Here is a 15349-nt window from a genome sequence, read left to right as displayed (position 1 = left end):
TGGTCAGAACTTCATTTTTCTCGGCTCGTTGTAGTGTTGTACGTCACTGCATTTTCGACGGTCGGAATTTGGTGTGTCCGTGTGAATGCAAGACAGCTTGAGGCTAGGTTCACACTGCTGCGAATTCAAAATCGCGGTAAAATCGCGATTTTACCGCAATTTCGCGGCTGCGGTTTTGCCGCGATTTCGGCCGCGATTTAAGAGACATCTGTGCAGGGTTCAATGTAAATCGCGGCCCGAAATTGCAAAAAGTAGTACAGGAACTACTTTTTGAAATCGGTGCAGCGCCGCAGATGCGGCGTCGCACCGATTAGGACGTGCCATTGCTGACAATTGCCGGCAAATGCCGCCGATTTGAGATGCGATTTGACATTTGAAATCGCATCTCAAATCGTACCAAATCGTACCCAGTGTGAACCTGGGCTGAACCAAATTCCGTAGGGAAAACCAGTCTGAGTTTATTCCGACAGAAACTCAGATCGTGTGTACAGGGCATTACAGTCTAACACTGGCCATACAGTATGCACATTTTGGCACGTTCCTGATTAGGGATGAGCTCCACTGGGTTTGGATCCTAGTCTGAACCCACCTGAGCGAACCTGCCAGTAATGTGTCACCTGTACTGGGCCAGCCATCTCAAGCCATGGCGTTCCCTGCTCCGCAGCTGCATGTATACACGCCTATTGCATACACGTGGCTGTGGCGTGGGGAATGCCATGGCTGCAGTTGATTGGCCCAGTAGAGGTGACACCTTACTGGCGAGCTCACTCAAATAAGTTCAGACTAGGTTCACGCCAAGCTTCTCCCTATTGCTGATGAACTTTCTGAAATTCGCTCAGTGGATGGTCTTGTCGCCCAACAAAAAATTGTTGGCCCAAAAAATGGCTGCATCCAATCAGATGCAATAGCTGTCCAGGTATATTGACAGGAAGCGGGGCTGGCTGTGAGAATGCAGTGCGCACAGTGAGAGATTCATTCACCTACACTGTATAGGGTGGATGGAGGAATCGGTTAGATTTCAGTTGTTCAGCCTTGATGCTGAATGAAGAAAATGTATCAGCGTCTGGCTATAAGTAGAGCTAAAAATTTTGGATAGAGTAAAGCCTCATACACACGATCGGATTTTCCGCGGACAAAGCATAGGACTTTTGTCCGAAGGGCGTTGGACGTGAACTTGTAACGGCAAAGCATTGTCGGCCTAAAAACACAAAACTACGCGTTTTTTTCAGCTCTTTAGCGCCACCCTTTGGGCAACTTCTGCTAATGTTGTGTTATGGTTAGCATTGCTTCTGAGCATGCGTGTTTGTACTTTGGAGTTTTGTCCGAGGGACTTGTGTACACACGGTCGGAAAATCCGACAACACACAACGCCTGAAAAACTCCTTAGTGTGAAAGGGGTCTAAGAGCTCAGGCATGTTCATACCCCCATGAGTTCATCTTTACTTTCCGGAAACCCATGCAAGCACAGGAAGAACATATGAACTCCATGTAGATCGTGTTTTGGCCGGGACTGGAACTGGTCCCCAGTGCTGCAAGGCAGAAGTATTCAATTTTTATCTTTCTTTTTATTATGTTTTAGGAGTTACTAGTGAAACCCAAGAGGCTGGAAACATGGCAGAAGAGGGGTCAACTATAGACATTGATGGTAGCATCATGGAGGGAGTAAGTAATTCATATTGTCACTGGCTGTCCTCTGTGTACCCAGGAGAGTGATGCTGGGCACACACCTGTATGTGTTCAGATTTATTCTGTGTAGTATGAGCTCTTCTACCTCATTGAATATAATCTAAATAAATGCTCACATTACATAATTATCATTCAATTTTGTTAATCAATTTGACTGAATCAGAAGCAAACTCTGTGTGTGATCGGCTTACTGATACTTAAAGGGGTTGTAAAGGTAAAAAAAAAAACTCCTTAATACCGTATTTATCGGTGTATATCGCGCACTTTTTTGCCCTGAAAATCGGGGCAAAAATCGTGGGTACGCGATATACGCCGATACCCGCTTCCCGCGCTGTGTTTGAACCACTGCGCCGACATATACTGAGCGCAGTAAACTCGGGTATAGTCGGGCAGGCTCGGCTCCTCTCACGGTCATGTCCTGTACATCCTTTACGCGAGAGGAGCCGAGCCTGCCCGACTATACCCGAGTGTACTGCGCTTGGTATATGTCGGCGCAGTGGTTCAAACACAGCGCGGGGATCGAGCGGGGAGGACACCACGATGGCCGCAGAAAGACGCCGGACCGGACGAGGCCACCGATAGACGACGGGCAGGATGCGATGGACGACGGGCAAGACACCGACGAAGGGCATCCAAACTAAGTATTTTTATTTATTTTTCCAGGAATTTTCCTTTAAGTTCGGGGGTGCGCGCTATACGCTGGGGCGCTTTATAGCAAGATAAATATGGTAGCTTCCTTTACCTTAGTGCAGTCCTCCTTCACTTACCTCATCCTTTAATTTTGCTTTTAAATGTCCTTATTTCTTCTGAGAAATCCTCACTTCCTGTTCTTCTGTCTGTAACTACACACCGTAATGCAAGGCTTTCTCCCTGGTGTGGAGTGTCGTGCTCGCCCCCTCCCTTGGACTACAGGAGAGTCAGGATGCTCTCTATGTTGCAGATAGAGAAAGGAGCTGCATGTTAGTGGGCGTCCTGACTCTCCTGTAGACCAAGGGAGGGGCCGAGCACGACACTCCACACCAGGGAGAAAGCCTTGCATTACTGTGTGGAGTTAGACAGAACAGGAAGTGAATATTTTCACATTTAAAAGCAAAATGGAAGGATGAGGTAAGTGAAGGAGGAATGCACTAAGGCAGTGTTTCTCAATTCCAGTCCTCAGGCCCCCCCAACAGGTCAGGTTTTCAGGATTTCCCTCAGATTAAAAGGCTGTGGTGATTACTAAGGCAGTGAAACTGATCAAATCACCTGTGCAAAATAATGGAAATCCTGAAAACCTGACCTGTTGGGGGGGGGGGGGGGGGGCCTGAGGACTGGAATTGAGAAACACTGCACTAAGGTAAAGGAAGCTATTTAGGAAAAGAAAATTGTACCTTTACAACCCCTTTAAAGCGGAGTTCCACCCAAAAGTGGAACTTCAGCTTTAAGCACTCCAGCGACTTCTCTTCTCATCTTAGGTGGCCCCTCCATTTAGGCGATCTCCAGGGACACTTGACAGGTCCCAGGAGATCGTCTATCCATTCATAGCGTGCAGCGTGACTTGCGCATGAATGGAGGCTCCGGCTGGAAAGGGGGGGGGGGGGGGAGAGGAGTGGAGCATCGCATCGCTGGAACAGGTAAGTCTCTGTTTATTAAAAGTCAACAGCTACACTTTTTGTAGCTGCTGACTTTTAATAAACCTAAAAAAAGGCTGGAACTTTCCTTTAAAGTAGAACTCCTAAGCAGAACTTTTTTTTTTCCTCATCTGTGTCCCTATGGGGAGATTGTTCTTCACTTTTTGTCCCATAGCCAAACAGGAAGTGAGAGGAAATTTCTGCAAATTAAGGGAATCCCCAGGTCACAAGAACTAGAGTCCCCATTGTAAGTTTTCCTCTATTACTTTTCTGGGGACAACCCAAATTTTTTTTACTTTGATCAGAACTAGTGGCTCCAAATGGGATTTTTTTTTTACTTTCACTTTGAATGATAATGGTGAACGGGGGCACAGACCGCAATGAAAACTGCCAGGAGTTTTAATCCATCTCCACTTTATCCAAAATGTATATTAAAAAAAAAACTTTTGTCTCATTGATTTACCTCCCCATCCAGAGTATCTCTCGAGTCCACCCACCGAAAACCACACCTTCCTAAATTTCCTGGAAGATCCCTGTGCCTTATGCGATACACGTCGGAATGAGAGCAATAATTCTAGCACCAGACCTCCTTGGTAACATGAAACTGATGACCTTAAGGGGGCTTTTAAAGTGTCTATGGAAAATATAGGGTACTGACATGTTTAAGGTTTGACACGTTGGGCATCTATTTACTCGGTGCAACCTCGGCTTTTATATTTTAACAAAAAAATGTGGTCATTTTATTGCGTTTTTTTTTTTTTTTTTTTTTCAAAATTAACTTACAATTTTGCTGTGGTGTGTTTTTTGTTTTTTTTTACAGAATTTTTGTGGTAAACAAAATGACATGCCAAATGTGGCATGTAAGGGGATGAGGAGTGGTTTAAGTGGAAGTTCCACTTTTGGGTGGAACTCTGCTTTAAAGGTGGGTAGGAAGTGAAGTTTTTTCCAGCAAGGACATCATAGAAGTTGTAAACCTTCTCTACTCTGTCCAAAACAGTTCTGCATTAAGAAGTACATGTACAGATTGTTTTTGTGTCTGACATTTATGGTCATTGTGTTATTCTGGAAACCTAGGGAGGACAGATCCTGCGTATCTGCACTTCTCTGAGCTGCCTTCTTGGATTACGCGTGCGTGTAATGAAGATCCGGGCAGGAAGAAGCACTCCAGGACTCAGGTGAGAACTCATTTCTATCCTATGTAGTATATAAAAGAGGGCAAGTTTACCCACCTCAAGATGTCTTTATTAGCTGTCTACTGGGTTGAAAAGGCTGCTGCTTTCCATGACTAGGTTTGCAGAGCCATTATCTTTTCTCAGTGTTTGGGCCCACGCTCACCTGGTGCAGTTGGATGCATTTTTGACTTCACTCCAACTGCATAGACAGTCCAAATACAAGGTAACACTATGGCATAGTTCACATTATTGCAGTGCAGTTATTTTTCCATGCCGCAAATGTGTAAAAATGCCCACAAATGCACTGCAACGTATCACACTGCACATAGAACCCAGGGAAAGAAAGAAAGAAGAAGCCAGTGATCACACAAGACAAATGCAGACAGAAAAATGCTCCTGAACTGCATGCAACTACGCATAAAAATGCACATGAAATGCATACATACATGCAAGGAAAAAACGTGCAGACGATGGGCTAGATTCAGATAGAATCGTCTATCTTTATGCCCGGCGTAACGTATCTCATATACGTTACGCCGCCGTAATTTAGGGCGCAAGTTCTGTATTCAGAAAGAACTTGCGCCCTTAGTTACGGTGGCGTAACGTATCTGTGTCGGCGTAAGCCCGCATAATTCAAATGTGGATGATGTGGGCGTGTTTTATGTATATTAACTGTGACCCCGCGTATTTGACGTTTTTTACGAACGGCGCATGCGTTCGTGAAAAAATCCCAGTGCGCATGCTCGAAAATACACCGCAAAATGCCATTGCTTTCGACGTGAACGTAAATTATGTACATCCCTATTCGCGAACGACTTACACAAACGACGTAACATTTTCAAAACTCGACGCAGGAACGACGGCCATACTTAACATAGGATACGCCTCATATAGCAGGGGTAACTATACGCCAAAAAAAGCCTGACGTAAACGACGTAAAAAAAATGCGCCGCCCGGACGTATGTTTCTGAATCGGCATATCTAGCTCATTTGCATACTCCTCGCTTAACTATACGGAAGCCCAACCTAGCGACCAGCGTAAATATGCAGCCTAAGATACGACAGTGTAAAACACTTACGCCGGTCGTATCTTAGTGAAATCTATGCGTAACTGATTCTATGAATCGGGCGCATAGATACGACCGGCCGGACTCAGAGATACGACGGCGTATCTTCTCTCTGAATCTAGCCCGATGTTTCTAGTGTGAATGGGTCCTTAATCTGTAAAGGAAATCTGTACTAAGCCAACTTAAACAGGCCACAGATGAATCAAAGTTTGGCCGATTTTCAGGAAGGACTAGGCGAGATTTGATTAATCTATGGGCAAGCCGGTTGTACTGAAGTTGATCCATCGACGGACTTCATTATATTCAGTCTATCAGATTTTTTTCCATGCATTTACTGCCAGCAGCTATAGCTGCTAGCAATACTCATTGTGTGTTGCTCGCAGGTAAGGCTCCCCTCAGGCAGAACACAAAAGCCCTCCATCAACACTGACTCTAATGATGGGGGAATCGAGACCTGTGGTGTTAGAAGGGGAAAAGATTAGGGGGGGGGGGGGTATGCGCCCTTCCAAAATGTATTAGACGGAGTTCATTGTTCCATAACTTGGATGTCCGAGACTCTCTAGCTCGTCTCCAAACTGCTGCGCGGGGGGCCAAATGTGGCCCTTTGCTTGCCTTAATCTGGCCCTTGGGGCACTATTCCACCAACTGACAGCAATGATGGGGCACCATTCCCACTACGGACACCATAAGTGGGGCACTATTCTTCCAATTGATACCAACAATGGGACACTTTCTCCCATTAAAAAATCAATGATGGAAGACGACTGGGAGTCTGCACTGGCCCACTACATACCGACAGTAATATCTGCTAGAGACAGATTCATCCAACTAAAGTTCTTACATAGGGCCTACTACACCCCCCAACGACTTGCCCGAATATACAGTACTCGATCATACTAGTGCCCGAAGTGCCAGGGGGAAACTGGAACGTTCTATCATGTTGTCTGGGACTGTCCAGTGATCCGGGGCTACTGGGAAGAGGTGGTGGCGAAAATTACTGCAGCTACTGGACTCCAGGTGCCACTGGACCCTAAGGTTCTCCTTCTGGGTATTACGGAGGGAGTGACACAGTCCACGCATGCTGGACTGCAATTGTTTTATCTATGTTTCTACGCCAGGAAGGCGCTACTGCGCCAATGGAAGTTGACGACCCCCCTTACTGTGACCCAGTGGCTTGCTTTGGTTGACTCAGTACTGCCTCTCTACAAGCTGACATATATGGGCCGGAAGTGCCCTCAGAAATTTGACAGGGTCTGGGGGTCGAGGGTAGCGGCTAGGGCAACCTCTGTGTAGCGACATAGCTGACGATACTCTTGGACTCTGGGACGGCCTCCATGACGAGCTGGGTAGTCTCTGGTGCCCCCCCCCCCTTTTTTCCTTATTTTTTGACGAGACTAGATCTCCACACCATCGCACGCATGTTGAACTGCTCTCCCCTTGAGTCGAGATCCTCAGGCCCTGAGATGCTAGAAGCCATTGATCAATGACCTACAGATACATGCTGTTCCCTCTATGTCTCTGCGGAGACCCATATTCCCCCCCCCCCCCCACATTGGGGAAGATGCTCACTGCCCTGAAGTATGAATAGATAGTCTTCGCCTTGTCCGGTTACCCACCCTTGACCCGACAGGGTCTAACTCTAGTGTGTTGCGCTGTACTTATATCAGTTTTTACTCTGTGCTGTGATTTCTGCTGTACTGAACCTTGCTGTACCACAGTTTTGTTGATTTATTTTCTGTATTGCTTTTTCCTTTTTCCATTAATAAAAACGTTTCTGTTAAAAAATAAAAAATAAATAAATCAATGATAGGGCACCAATACCACGGCCCCCCCTAAAGCCTGATGTATGGTAAACTGACCCTTTGCTTAGAAAGTTTGGAAACTCCTGCTCTAAAGGAATAAAGTTGTATTTCTGTGCATATTTTTCGATATACATATGTAACTAGTCTGATGTCAAAAGTCATATCAACACGTATCAATGTTTTAAAAACCTATTTATAGCTTTTAATTAGATGTAAATTAGTGTCTGCCATTTTCTCCTTTTAAATATGCATGCTGTGACCCCTGTTTTGTAGTGCAGTGGTTACACTTTACTAATCCTTTTTATATCCGTCTCAAATCTGTAATCAAAGTTGGGATCTGTTTTGGTAAATGGAATTTAACAATAGACTACTACTACTGGCGGCTATAAAAAAAAAATGTTGTATTTGCATCAAAATGTATTATGTAAAGAAAATTTTACTGTATTTAACTAAAAATATTTTTTTCATTTGACAGTGTCTTTCCAATTGACCTTAATGTCTCCAGAACAAACATGACCACTATTTGCAGTTATTACTGTGCCTAACATTTTCTATCCTCTCCCTAGGCCACAGCACTTATCTGGACTAGAGACTGTTCGGGATTTGTGTTGTGGGCAGTTGGAAAACGCTCATATTGGATCAACAGAGATCAACTTTGCACCTGGAAGGATAAAAGGAGGAGCACTGACTGCTGATACAAAGACAGCTGGGTTAGTTGGCATATTATATTGGATGAAAGCCAAACATTGGGGGTGCTGCTTTAGGCTTCTTATCTGTCTAGGTCCGATGACTCTTGCTAAGGAGTGCAGGTTGAGGGAGAGCTCGGCTCCATGTGTAAACATAAAGGAAGGACAGATCCCAAGTGCTGCACATCCAAAAAAGCCCAACGGTGTCTATAGTAAAAGCAATAAATAAGAAGGAATTGAATGGGATTTTTAAGTTTCACAATAAGGTTAAACAATTGGCAAGTACGTTTCAATACAATTTCATGGATACAGCACTGTAGAATAGATTTCCGAACATGTTTCGCCCATATTTTGGACTTCTTCAGGGGATGCTGTCCATTAGAGATACAAGCCTTCTATTGAGAAAACATATATACACATAATAATCAATTTAAAATCACATAATGTACTGTGTATGCACATTCCTTTATTCACTCTTGTTAGGAGTACATGATAATTTTCTACATACATGTGCACATTCAATCCGACGACAATATTGCTTGCCAAAGTCTCCTGACGTATCGACCTGAGAGGGACTTTCTTCCTCCGACCACCAGAGGGAGCTTCCTTGCCCTCTCTGGGGCCGGACTTTGGGACCTAGCGGTAATGGGTTGAGCGACAGATGTGATGTGGTTCGCGCATGCACGGTGCGGTCTTTTAATCCGCATCTGGCCAGATGGGGGGTATTTTAAGGCTTTGGTTATCTGTGGATCAGCTACACTAATAGAAATTCTCCAGTCTTGTAAAGTGTGTAAGCTAGACCTGGGACATCATCTCGTTTATGTCAAACTTTAATTTGACTTTAAAATGTATGGATTGCATGTCAAATCAATGAATTTGAGGGCTCACAAGGGTTAATAATATGGCACTCCATTCAGAATGCAAACCCATAAATCTCCACAGGGTTATTACAGCATTTCATTAAGCTGGTCATAGATGGATCAAAATTTGCCGGTTCAGTAGTGACTGACCAAATTTTGATCCATCTATGGTGGCTAGAGAGAAGTCAATCTAATGATCGGCTTCTCTTGAACAAGAATGTAGGAATTTTTTTTCATTCTATCAGTGCTATAGCCAATTGCAGGTCCTGCTTCGAAAATAGAATCCTCCCCGCTGCGGTATTGTATCTTCCATCTCGAATGGGGTCACTCTTTGTTTTTTTACAATAATTGCAAGGAGAATAATTTTGTCCTGTTGTTTTTTTAAATGTTATCATGTAAAGTGTAGATTATATGTGTGTATATTTTTTCCAGAAAAGATATTGGAAATAACAAGAGCTCAAGTGTTTATCTCCGCTTGGGATGATTACCCTTTACTTCCAGTATTGTCATCAAGACAGAAATTAAGGGGAGTTTTCCCAACAGAGACACTAGCAGCCTGAAATACATTTTATTTAGAGTTGTGTTCCGATACTAGCCTGAATCTGCCTAAGCTATCCCACCAGGCAGCAGTCGGACGCAGCAGAGGCATTCCCTACCTCGCAGCCATACCTATACAAGGGACCTATATATATGCATGGCTGAGGGGCAAGGAATGCCTCCACCTCTTATGGTTGGCGGTCCATAGTGACCTGGTGGGATATGTCAGGCAGGTTTAGACTAGTATACAAACGTGCCGGAGCTCATGACTAAGAGAACAGGGAGGAGTTAGGGTCTCTGTTCTGCTTATATTGCTATTTAATCCTCAGAAGGAAATTTCCTGATCACGTTATTCTTCCCTTCCCTGTCCCCTGTAGAAGTGTGTGCTTGCTGCTTCAAGTCTCACTCCCCTGCGTCCTTTTTGCCGAGTCCCCCTGTGAACTCATCTTCAAAGGAGGTACAAATGCTGAGATGGCACCACAGATTGACTATACTACAATGGTGAGTATGATTTATCATGTAAATCATATCAAATATTCAATGAATGACAGATAATTTAATATATGGGCAGCAGAGGGCATACAATGACAAATTGGGGTTGTGTATAAAAGAAAAGAGCTGGGCTTACCCTTCCAACCTATCAAATCTAATACAAAAATGCATTTAGAAGGGCATAAATCCTCCTTACAATCAAAATTAAAGTGCTTTAGTGCTAAAATAACAGTTTTATCCAGTACTTGATGTTATAAACAGTCCACATTGAAGTGCTATTATGCAGAAAAAAAGTGCAAACGGATGTTGTGCAATTCCTCTTAAAAAATGTAGTATGTACTCAATTTCCACTCCGTGTCCCCTATGAGTGCAAACTCACCAGAAGTTGTTGACATCTTAGGCTTATGCCAAGGGAGGTCAACATCAACCAAGATGGGTGTTTAATCCTCATGATGGTTCTCAAATCCACATCTTACAGAGAGAAAACCAAGAGAGATCTCATAGGGTAATACCGTTTAATTAAAAAAGAAATGCAAATGTAGCAGGTGTCTCACCCGCAATCCGGCCAGAACACAGGCTTTCCAGCTGGAGTTAGGGAGAGCTGCCTGCTAGCAGTAGCAAGGGGGATTTCCTCCCCCTTCCTTCTTCCTGTTTTCACTGACTGAGTTGATGTAATATGAGCTGACACACACATAATTCTGCGTTTAGTGGTCTTTCTTGTGTCCCTATTGGCCAGAAGAGGAAAACCAATTGAGGGCACAGTTACAACAACCAATGAAAGAGATTGTACTGAACAACACGAAGAGCTGCAATGGATTCTGGGACAAGCAGTTCCCACACAAAATGGCCTCATACAGGGAGAAATACAAATCCCAAGAGGCTTTGCTGACAGGAGAGTAAAAGACTCCATTTTGTGTCCTGAGGAAAGGTGGGTCAGACTTGAGGGAGGGAAGAGACCAGACCTGAGGGAGAGATTCTGTCTCTCAGATGATCTCTCTGTGCGATTCAGGCCTCCGCTGCCAGTTGGGATGTCCAGCCTGAGAGGGGGATCCCAGGTGTATATTGAGGCGCAACATATGGGGACCGGTCAGGTTGCCAGGAAAGCCTGCCTTTTCCAGGACGTTCGTTTGGGCCCTATTGGTGAAAGGGCATTTCTGCCCATTTGCAGGGAACAGACACTGCACTGCAGAAGGAGTTATTTGAACACCTATATACAAACATCATTGCCGGTAGTCATTTTGCTGACACTTGTAGCACTACACTACAGGGATAAAGGATAAGCCTATCCATATCTGGGACACTGTATACAGACATCATTGTCCTCTCACCTTGTTGAACAAAATCCTGTCTGTTTCACTTGGTGATCTGGGCCAGTTATGTTTGCCCTGCTATCCAGGAGTTTGTGCACCAATGAAAGTGGCTAGCTGAAGACACTACATTTTATCTTTGCTTAAAAAAAAAAAAACTGAAGCTGTTAGTGCCATATGGATTCGCACACACATAGTCAGGGCTCTGCATATGCAGAGTGTGACTGGATTTTCACCACCCATCACCAGAGGCGGCTCTAGACTTTGTGAGGCCTTGGGCGTAACTTAGACATGAGGCCCCACTCGCGCTCGTAATGGAAAAAATGTAAGCGATAAAAATTAACTGCATAAATTGCATATATTAAGAGCCTTAAAGTGTCAGTGCACTCTTTCTCAGCACTGGCGTCGGTGTGTTTTCAGTGCTGGTGTTGGGACACTTTTTCTCAGTGCCTCCCCCAGGGGAGATGAAGGGGGGTCCCTGTCCCAAGGGGAGATGAATAGGGTCCCTGAGGGTACGGAGGGGCGGAGCTCTGGATACTCGCCCCGTCCTCCAGCCACCCGGGCGCTGCTATTCCTACCCACCTCTAGCTCTTTAATTTGGCAAATTATGTGGTCGCGAGGCCCCTGTATATGCAAGGCCTTAGTCGACCGCCTAATTGGAGAGCCGCCTCTGCCCATCACTCTACATGGGAGGTCTACTCCTGTATTGTAGTATTCATCAGCACAAGCCTGTAGCATCAGTCAAAGCCAGAAATGCATCCTTGTGTAGCAAAATTGGTTATAAAATCTTTATGGAAAATTGCAGTGTAGAGAGCAATGTTGAGGCTGACATTGGCCACTTCTTCATGGGAACTCTACCTAACTGTTACCAGATTCAAGGCTTTCAATAACTAAGACGTCAAGTCATAACTCCTGATCAGTAAGTATTAAAATCTTTGAAAAGGGAACTATGGGTAAATTGTAACATTGCATATGCTGCCTTCTGGGAACCTCACTGGTCCCATGAGACAGCGGGGACCACTGGGAACGTGCAGCGCTACTCGCGTTTGCGCAGTAGGGAACCGCACAGTGAAGCCGCAAGGCTGGAGGCAGGGGCAGCAAAAAGATGAACGATTGCTCGTCTTCTGCTGCCATCGTGTGCACCCTGGACAGGTAAGTGTCCATTTATTAATTTTCGCAGGACTTCAACGTTACAGAACATATCCAGTGGAATGTGATTGCTTAGAACTAGCTTTTCCAGAAATGCGCAATGGCAGCTTACATAATTCTTTCAGTACAGTTATCCTTTTATCCACAGAATGATAATGAGCATTTGAGAACATTAGACTCTCTCATTATCAAACATTTTTTGGAAAATCTTTGTGCTCTTTCAGCATTTGTTCCCTTTTCTCTGCAGAACGCACAGCATGTGCCCTGCATCTGTACATTGGCAGGCTTGGAGAAAAATGTCACAATTCGCATCCAGCACTCTCATTGAGATGTTTGGGGTCCTCACCTCTTGGGACTTCTTCAATGTTGGCTTTACTCCAAGGCTTAGAGCATCCATGTGTTTTTATCTTTTATAATAATTGCTTATTATGATAATCTGCCTTTTTAATGGCAAAGTAGACTATTCTGTGTTTTTTCCTGTGGATTATAAGGACAAAGTATTAGTATTGCAACTATATATATATATATATATATATATATATATATATATACACCGTATATACTCTAGTATAAGCCGAGTTTTTCAGCACATTTTTTGGTGCTGAAAATGCCCCCCTCGGCTTATACTCAAGTCACCTTTTTGGGACTTTGGGGACCTGGTACCGGCCGGTCCTAGGTCCCCTGGACCCCAAACTTGGCACACATATAGCCCCACTCTTCCTCTACAAGTGTGCTCTTCAGGGGACCTACGGCCGGGGAGCACTGATTTTTCAAAGCTGGGCACCCCTTCTATATTCTCCCATGTTAAACGTAAGTCTAGTCATGGACACAGTGAGGCATGCACAGTGAGGCAAAGTGAGGCATGCAGATGGACACCTTAGGCTTATACTTAAGTCAATAAGTTTTCCCATTTTTTGGGGGTAAAATTAGGTGCCTCGGCTTATATTCGGGTCGGCTTATACTCGAGTATATACGGTAATCTGTGATTATTAACTGCAGCCCAGTATGTTGCCAGGCAACCTGGGGCCCGCCAGCTGTTTCAGAACTACAAGTCCCATCATGCCTCTGGGAGTAATTGTAACTGCCAGCGTTGCAATGCCTCATGGGAAATGGTTCCACAACAGCTGGAGGGTCCCAGGTTTCCTACCCCTTATCGGTAGTGTATTTAGGTTTTGTGCTGCCCTAGGCCTGACTAAACTTGCGCACCCCCTAATTTAAATATGACCCACCCCTTCCTGTCAAGGCCACACCCTTTCTGTTTAAGACCCGCCCTGAAATTTTCGAGTGGGGACACTAGTTCAGAGGGGATGGATTCCCTTTATTTGCATAGATTTCCTCTTACTTCCTGTTCGGCTATGGGGCAGGAAGTGAAGGGAAATCTCTGCAATGGGACAGGGATGGTAAAAAAATAAACTGACAGGGGATGTAACCCTCCCTTACTCTATCCAAAATGGAAAAAAAAGTGTTGCCTATAGTTCTACTTTAAGCACAAATTTCTGATAATTTTATGCAGAAGACTAAGAAGATATAACCATGCCAGTGGTGCAACAGAAAACACATAGCACAGTGAGGAAGGTTTGTGGTCCAGGATTATGGGACAGTCAAAATTAGAAGCAGCGCCCCCCCCCCCACACACACAGTTGCGGAATGCTGGCCGCCCGCATACTGGAAGCAGTGCGGCCGCTTTGGGGGGGCTCTACTAATTTGCCTCTCAGCCCAGTTCCACACCATAAAACTGGCACTACAATAACAGTGTAGCATAAGCCGGCGGGGATTCTTTCCCCCTGCAAAGTGCTGCCCTAGGCATGGGCCTTGTTGGCCTAGGCCAGGATACAGCGTTGTCCCTGATATAAAATTATGTATTCATCCATACTCCATGCATGACAGCTTTAGGATGTACGTTTTTTTTTTTTTTTTTTTTTTTTCTGAAGTAGAATGATTAACGATTAACTATAGGCAAAACTTTTTTTATTTTTTGGATTTTTTTTTTTCTCCATCTGTGTCCTATTGCGAAGATTTCCCTTCACTGCCAGAGAGCGCTGAAAAGGCCTGAGGACACTTCAGCCTGTTTCCTGCGCCCCCGTACCTCAGGCCAAATGAGGTACTGCAGGCCAATTTTTGGCTTTTCTCGGCTCCTGCGCCCCCGTACCTCAGGCCAAATGAGGTACTGCATGCCTATTTAGCTTGAATTCTGCTCGTCTTGCGAGTCAACTCTCCCAAACAGTGTCAGAATAAAAAAAAAAAAGTTACTCTTAAACCGAGGTTCCACTGTATCATATAGACACTTTTTATTACAGTTACTATGCAGGCTCCATGACTGCTTTTGGTTAGTTTCAAAAATTAACTTTCTTATCTATTTTCTCAAGGTTAAAAAGTTCTGTCATGTGACCATGCACCTCCTTCTTTCTGATAGTAGGTGGCAGGGTTACAGGACATTGTAAAGACACACAGGGGATGATTTACTAAAGGCAACTAGACTGTGCAATTGCTCCAGAGCTTAGTAAACAAGGGGAAGCTCTGCTGACATCAATCATCCAATCATGTGCACGCCAATTTTTTTTTCTTCTTCTTTTTTTTTTTTTTCTTGCATTTTATTGGATAGTCTTTGCAAAGTGAAGCTTTATCTCATTTTACTGAGCTCTGTAATGACTGCACTTGCAAAGTGCACAGTCTGTTTGCATTTAGTACAGTAAAACCTTGGTTTGAGTGCGTTTTGCAAGACAAGCTAAATTTTTAATACATTTTGCCTTAATATACAAGTGATGTGTTTTATATAAGAGTAGCGTCAAGTCACAACTGAGTATAAAAAAGGAGAGGCGCCTCTAAGTGTAGCAATACGGTTACATTTAATAAAGGTACAACATTTAGTAGCTTATTGCTACACTTAGAGGTGCCTCTCTTCTCTTTTATACTCTGTAAAAAAAAAATGCTTTTATATACAAGTGCTTTGGTTTACAAGCATGTTTCTGGAACTAATTATG

The 15349-nt window shown here is 44.2% G+C and overlaps 1 protein-coding gene across 1 annotated transcript in view; it reads left to right on the top strand.

Annotated features, from left to right (window-relative positions):
* Nucleotides 1–15349, top strand: part of RTCA (RNA 3'-terminal phosphate cyclase) — a 49063-nt gene that overhangs the window by 3056 nt on the left and 30658 nt on the right. Inside the window, exons 2-5 of the mRNA XM_040359942.1 lie at nucleotides 1580–1662; nucleotides 4371–4471; nucleotides 7904–8047; nucleotides 9798–9921. Coding sequence (XP_040215876.1) covers nucleotides 1612–1662; nucleotides 4371–4471; nucleotides 7904–8047; nucleotides 9798–9921 — 420 coding nt within the window. The 5' untranslated portion in view covers nucleotides 1580–1611. The remainder of the gene's footprint in view (nucleotides 1–1579; nucleotides 1663–4370; nucleotides 4472–7903; nucleotides 8048–9797; nucleotides 9922–15349) is intronic.

This window comes from Rana temporaria, chromosome 7 (genome assembly GCF_905171775.1).
Source record: "Rana temporaria chromosome 7, aRanTem1.1, whole genome shotgun sequence".
NCBI lineage: Eukaryota > Metazoa > Chordata > Amphibia > Anura > Ranidae > Rana > Rana temporaria.
This window is presented reverse-complemented; position numbering and strand designations above follow the sequence as displayed.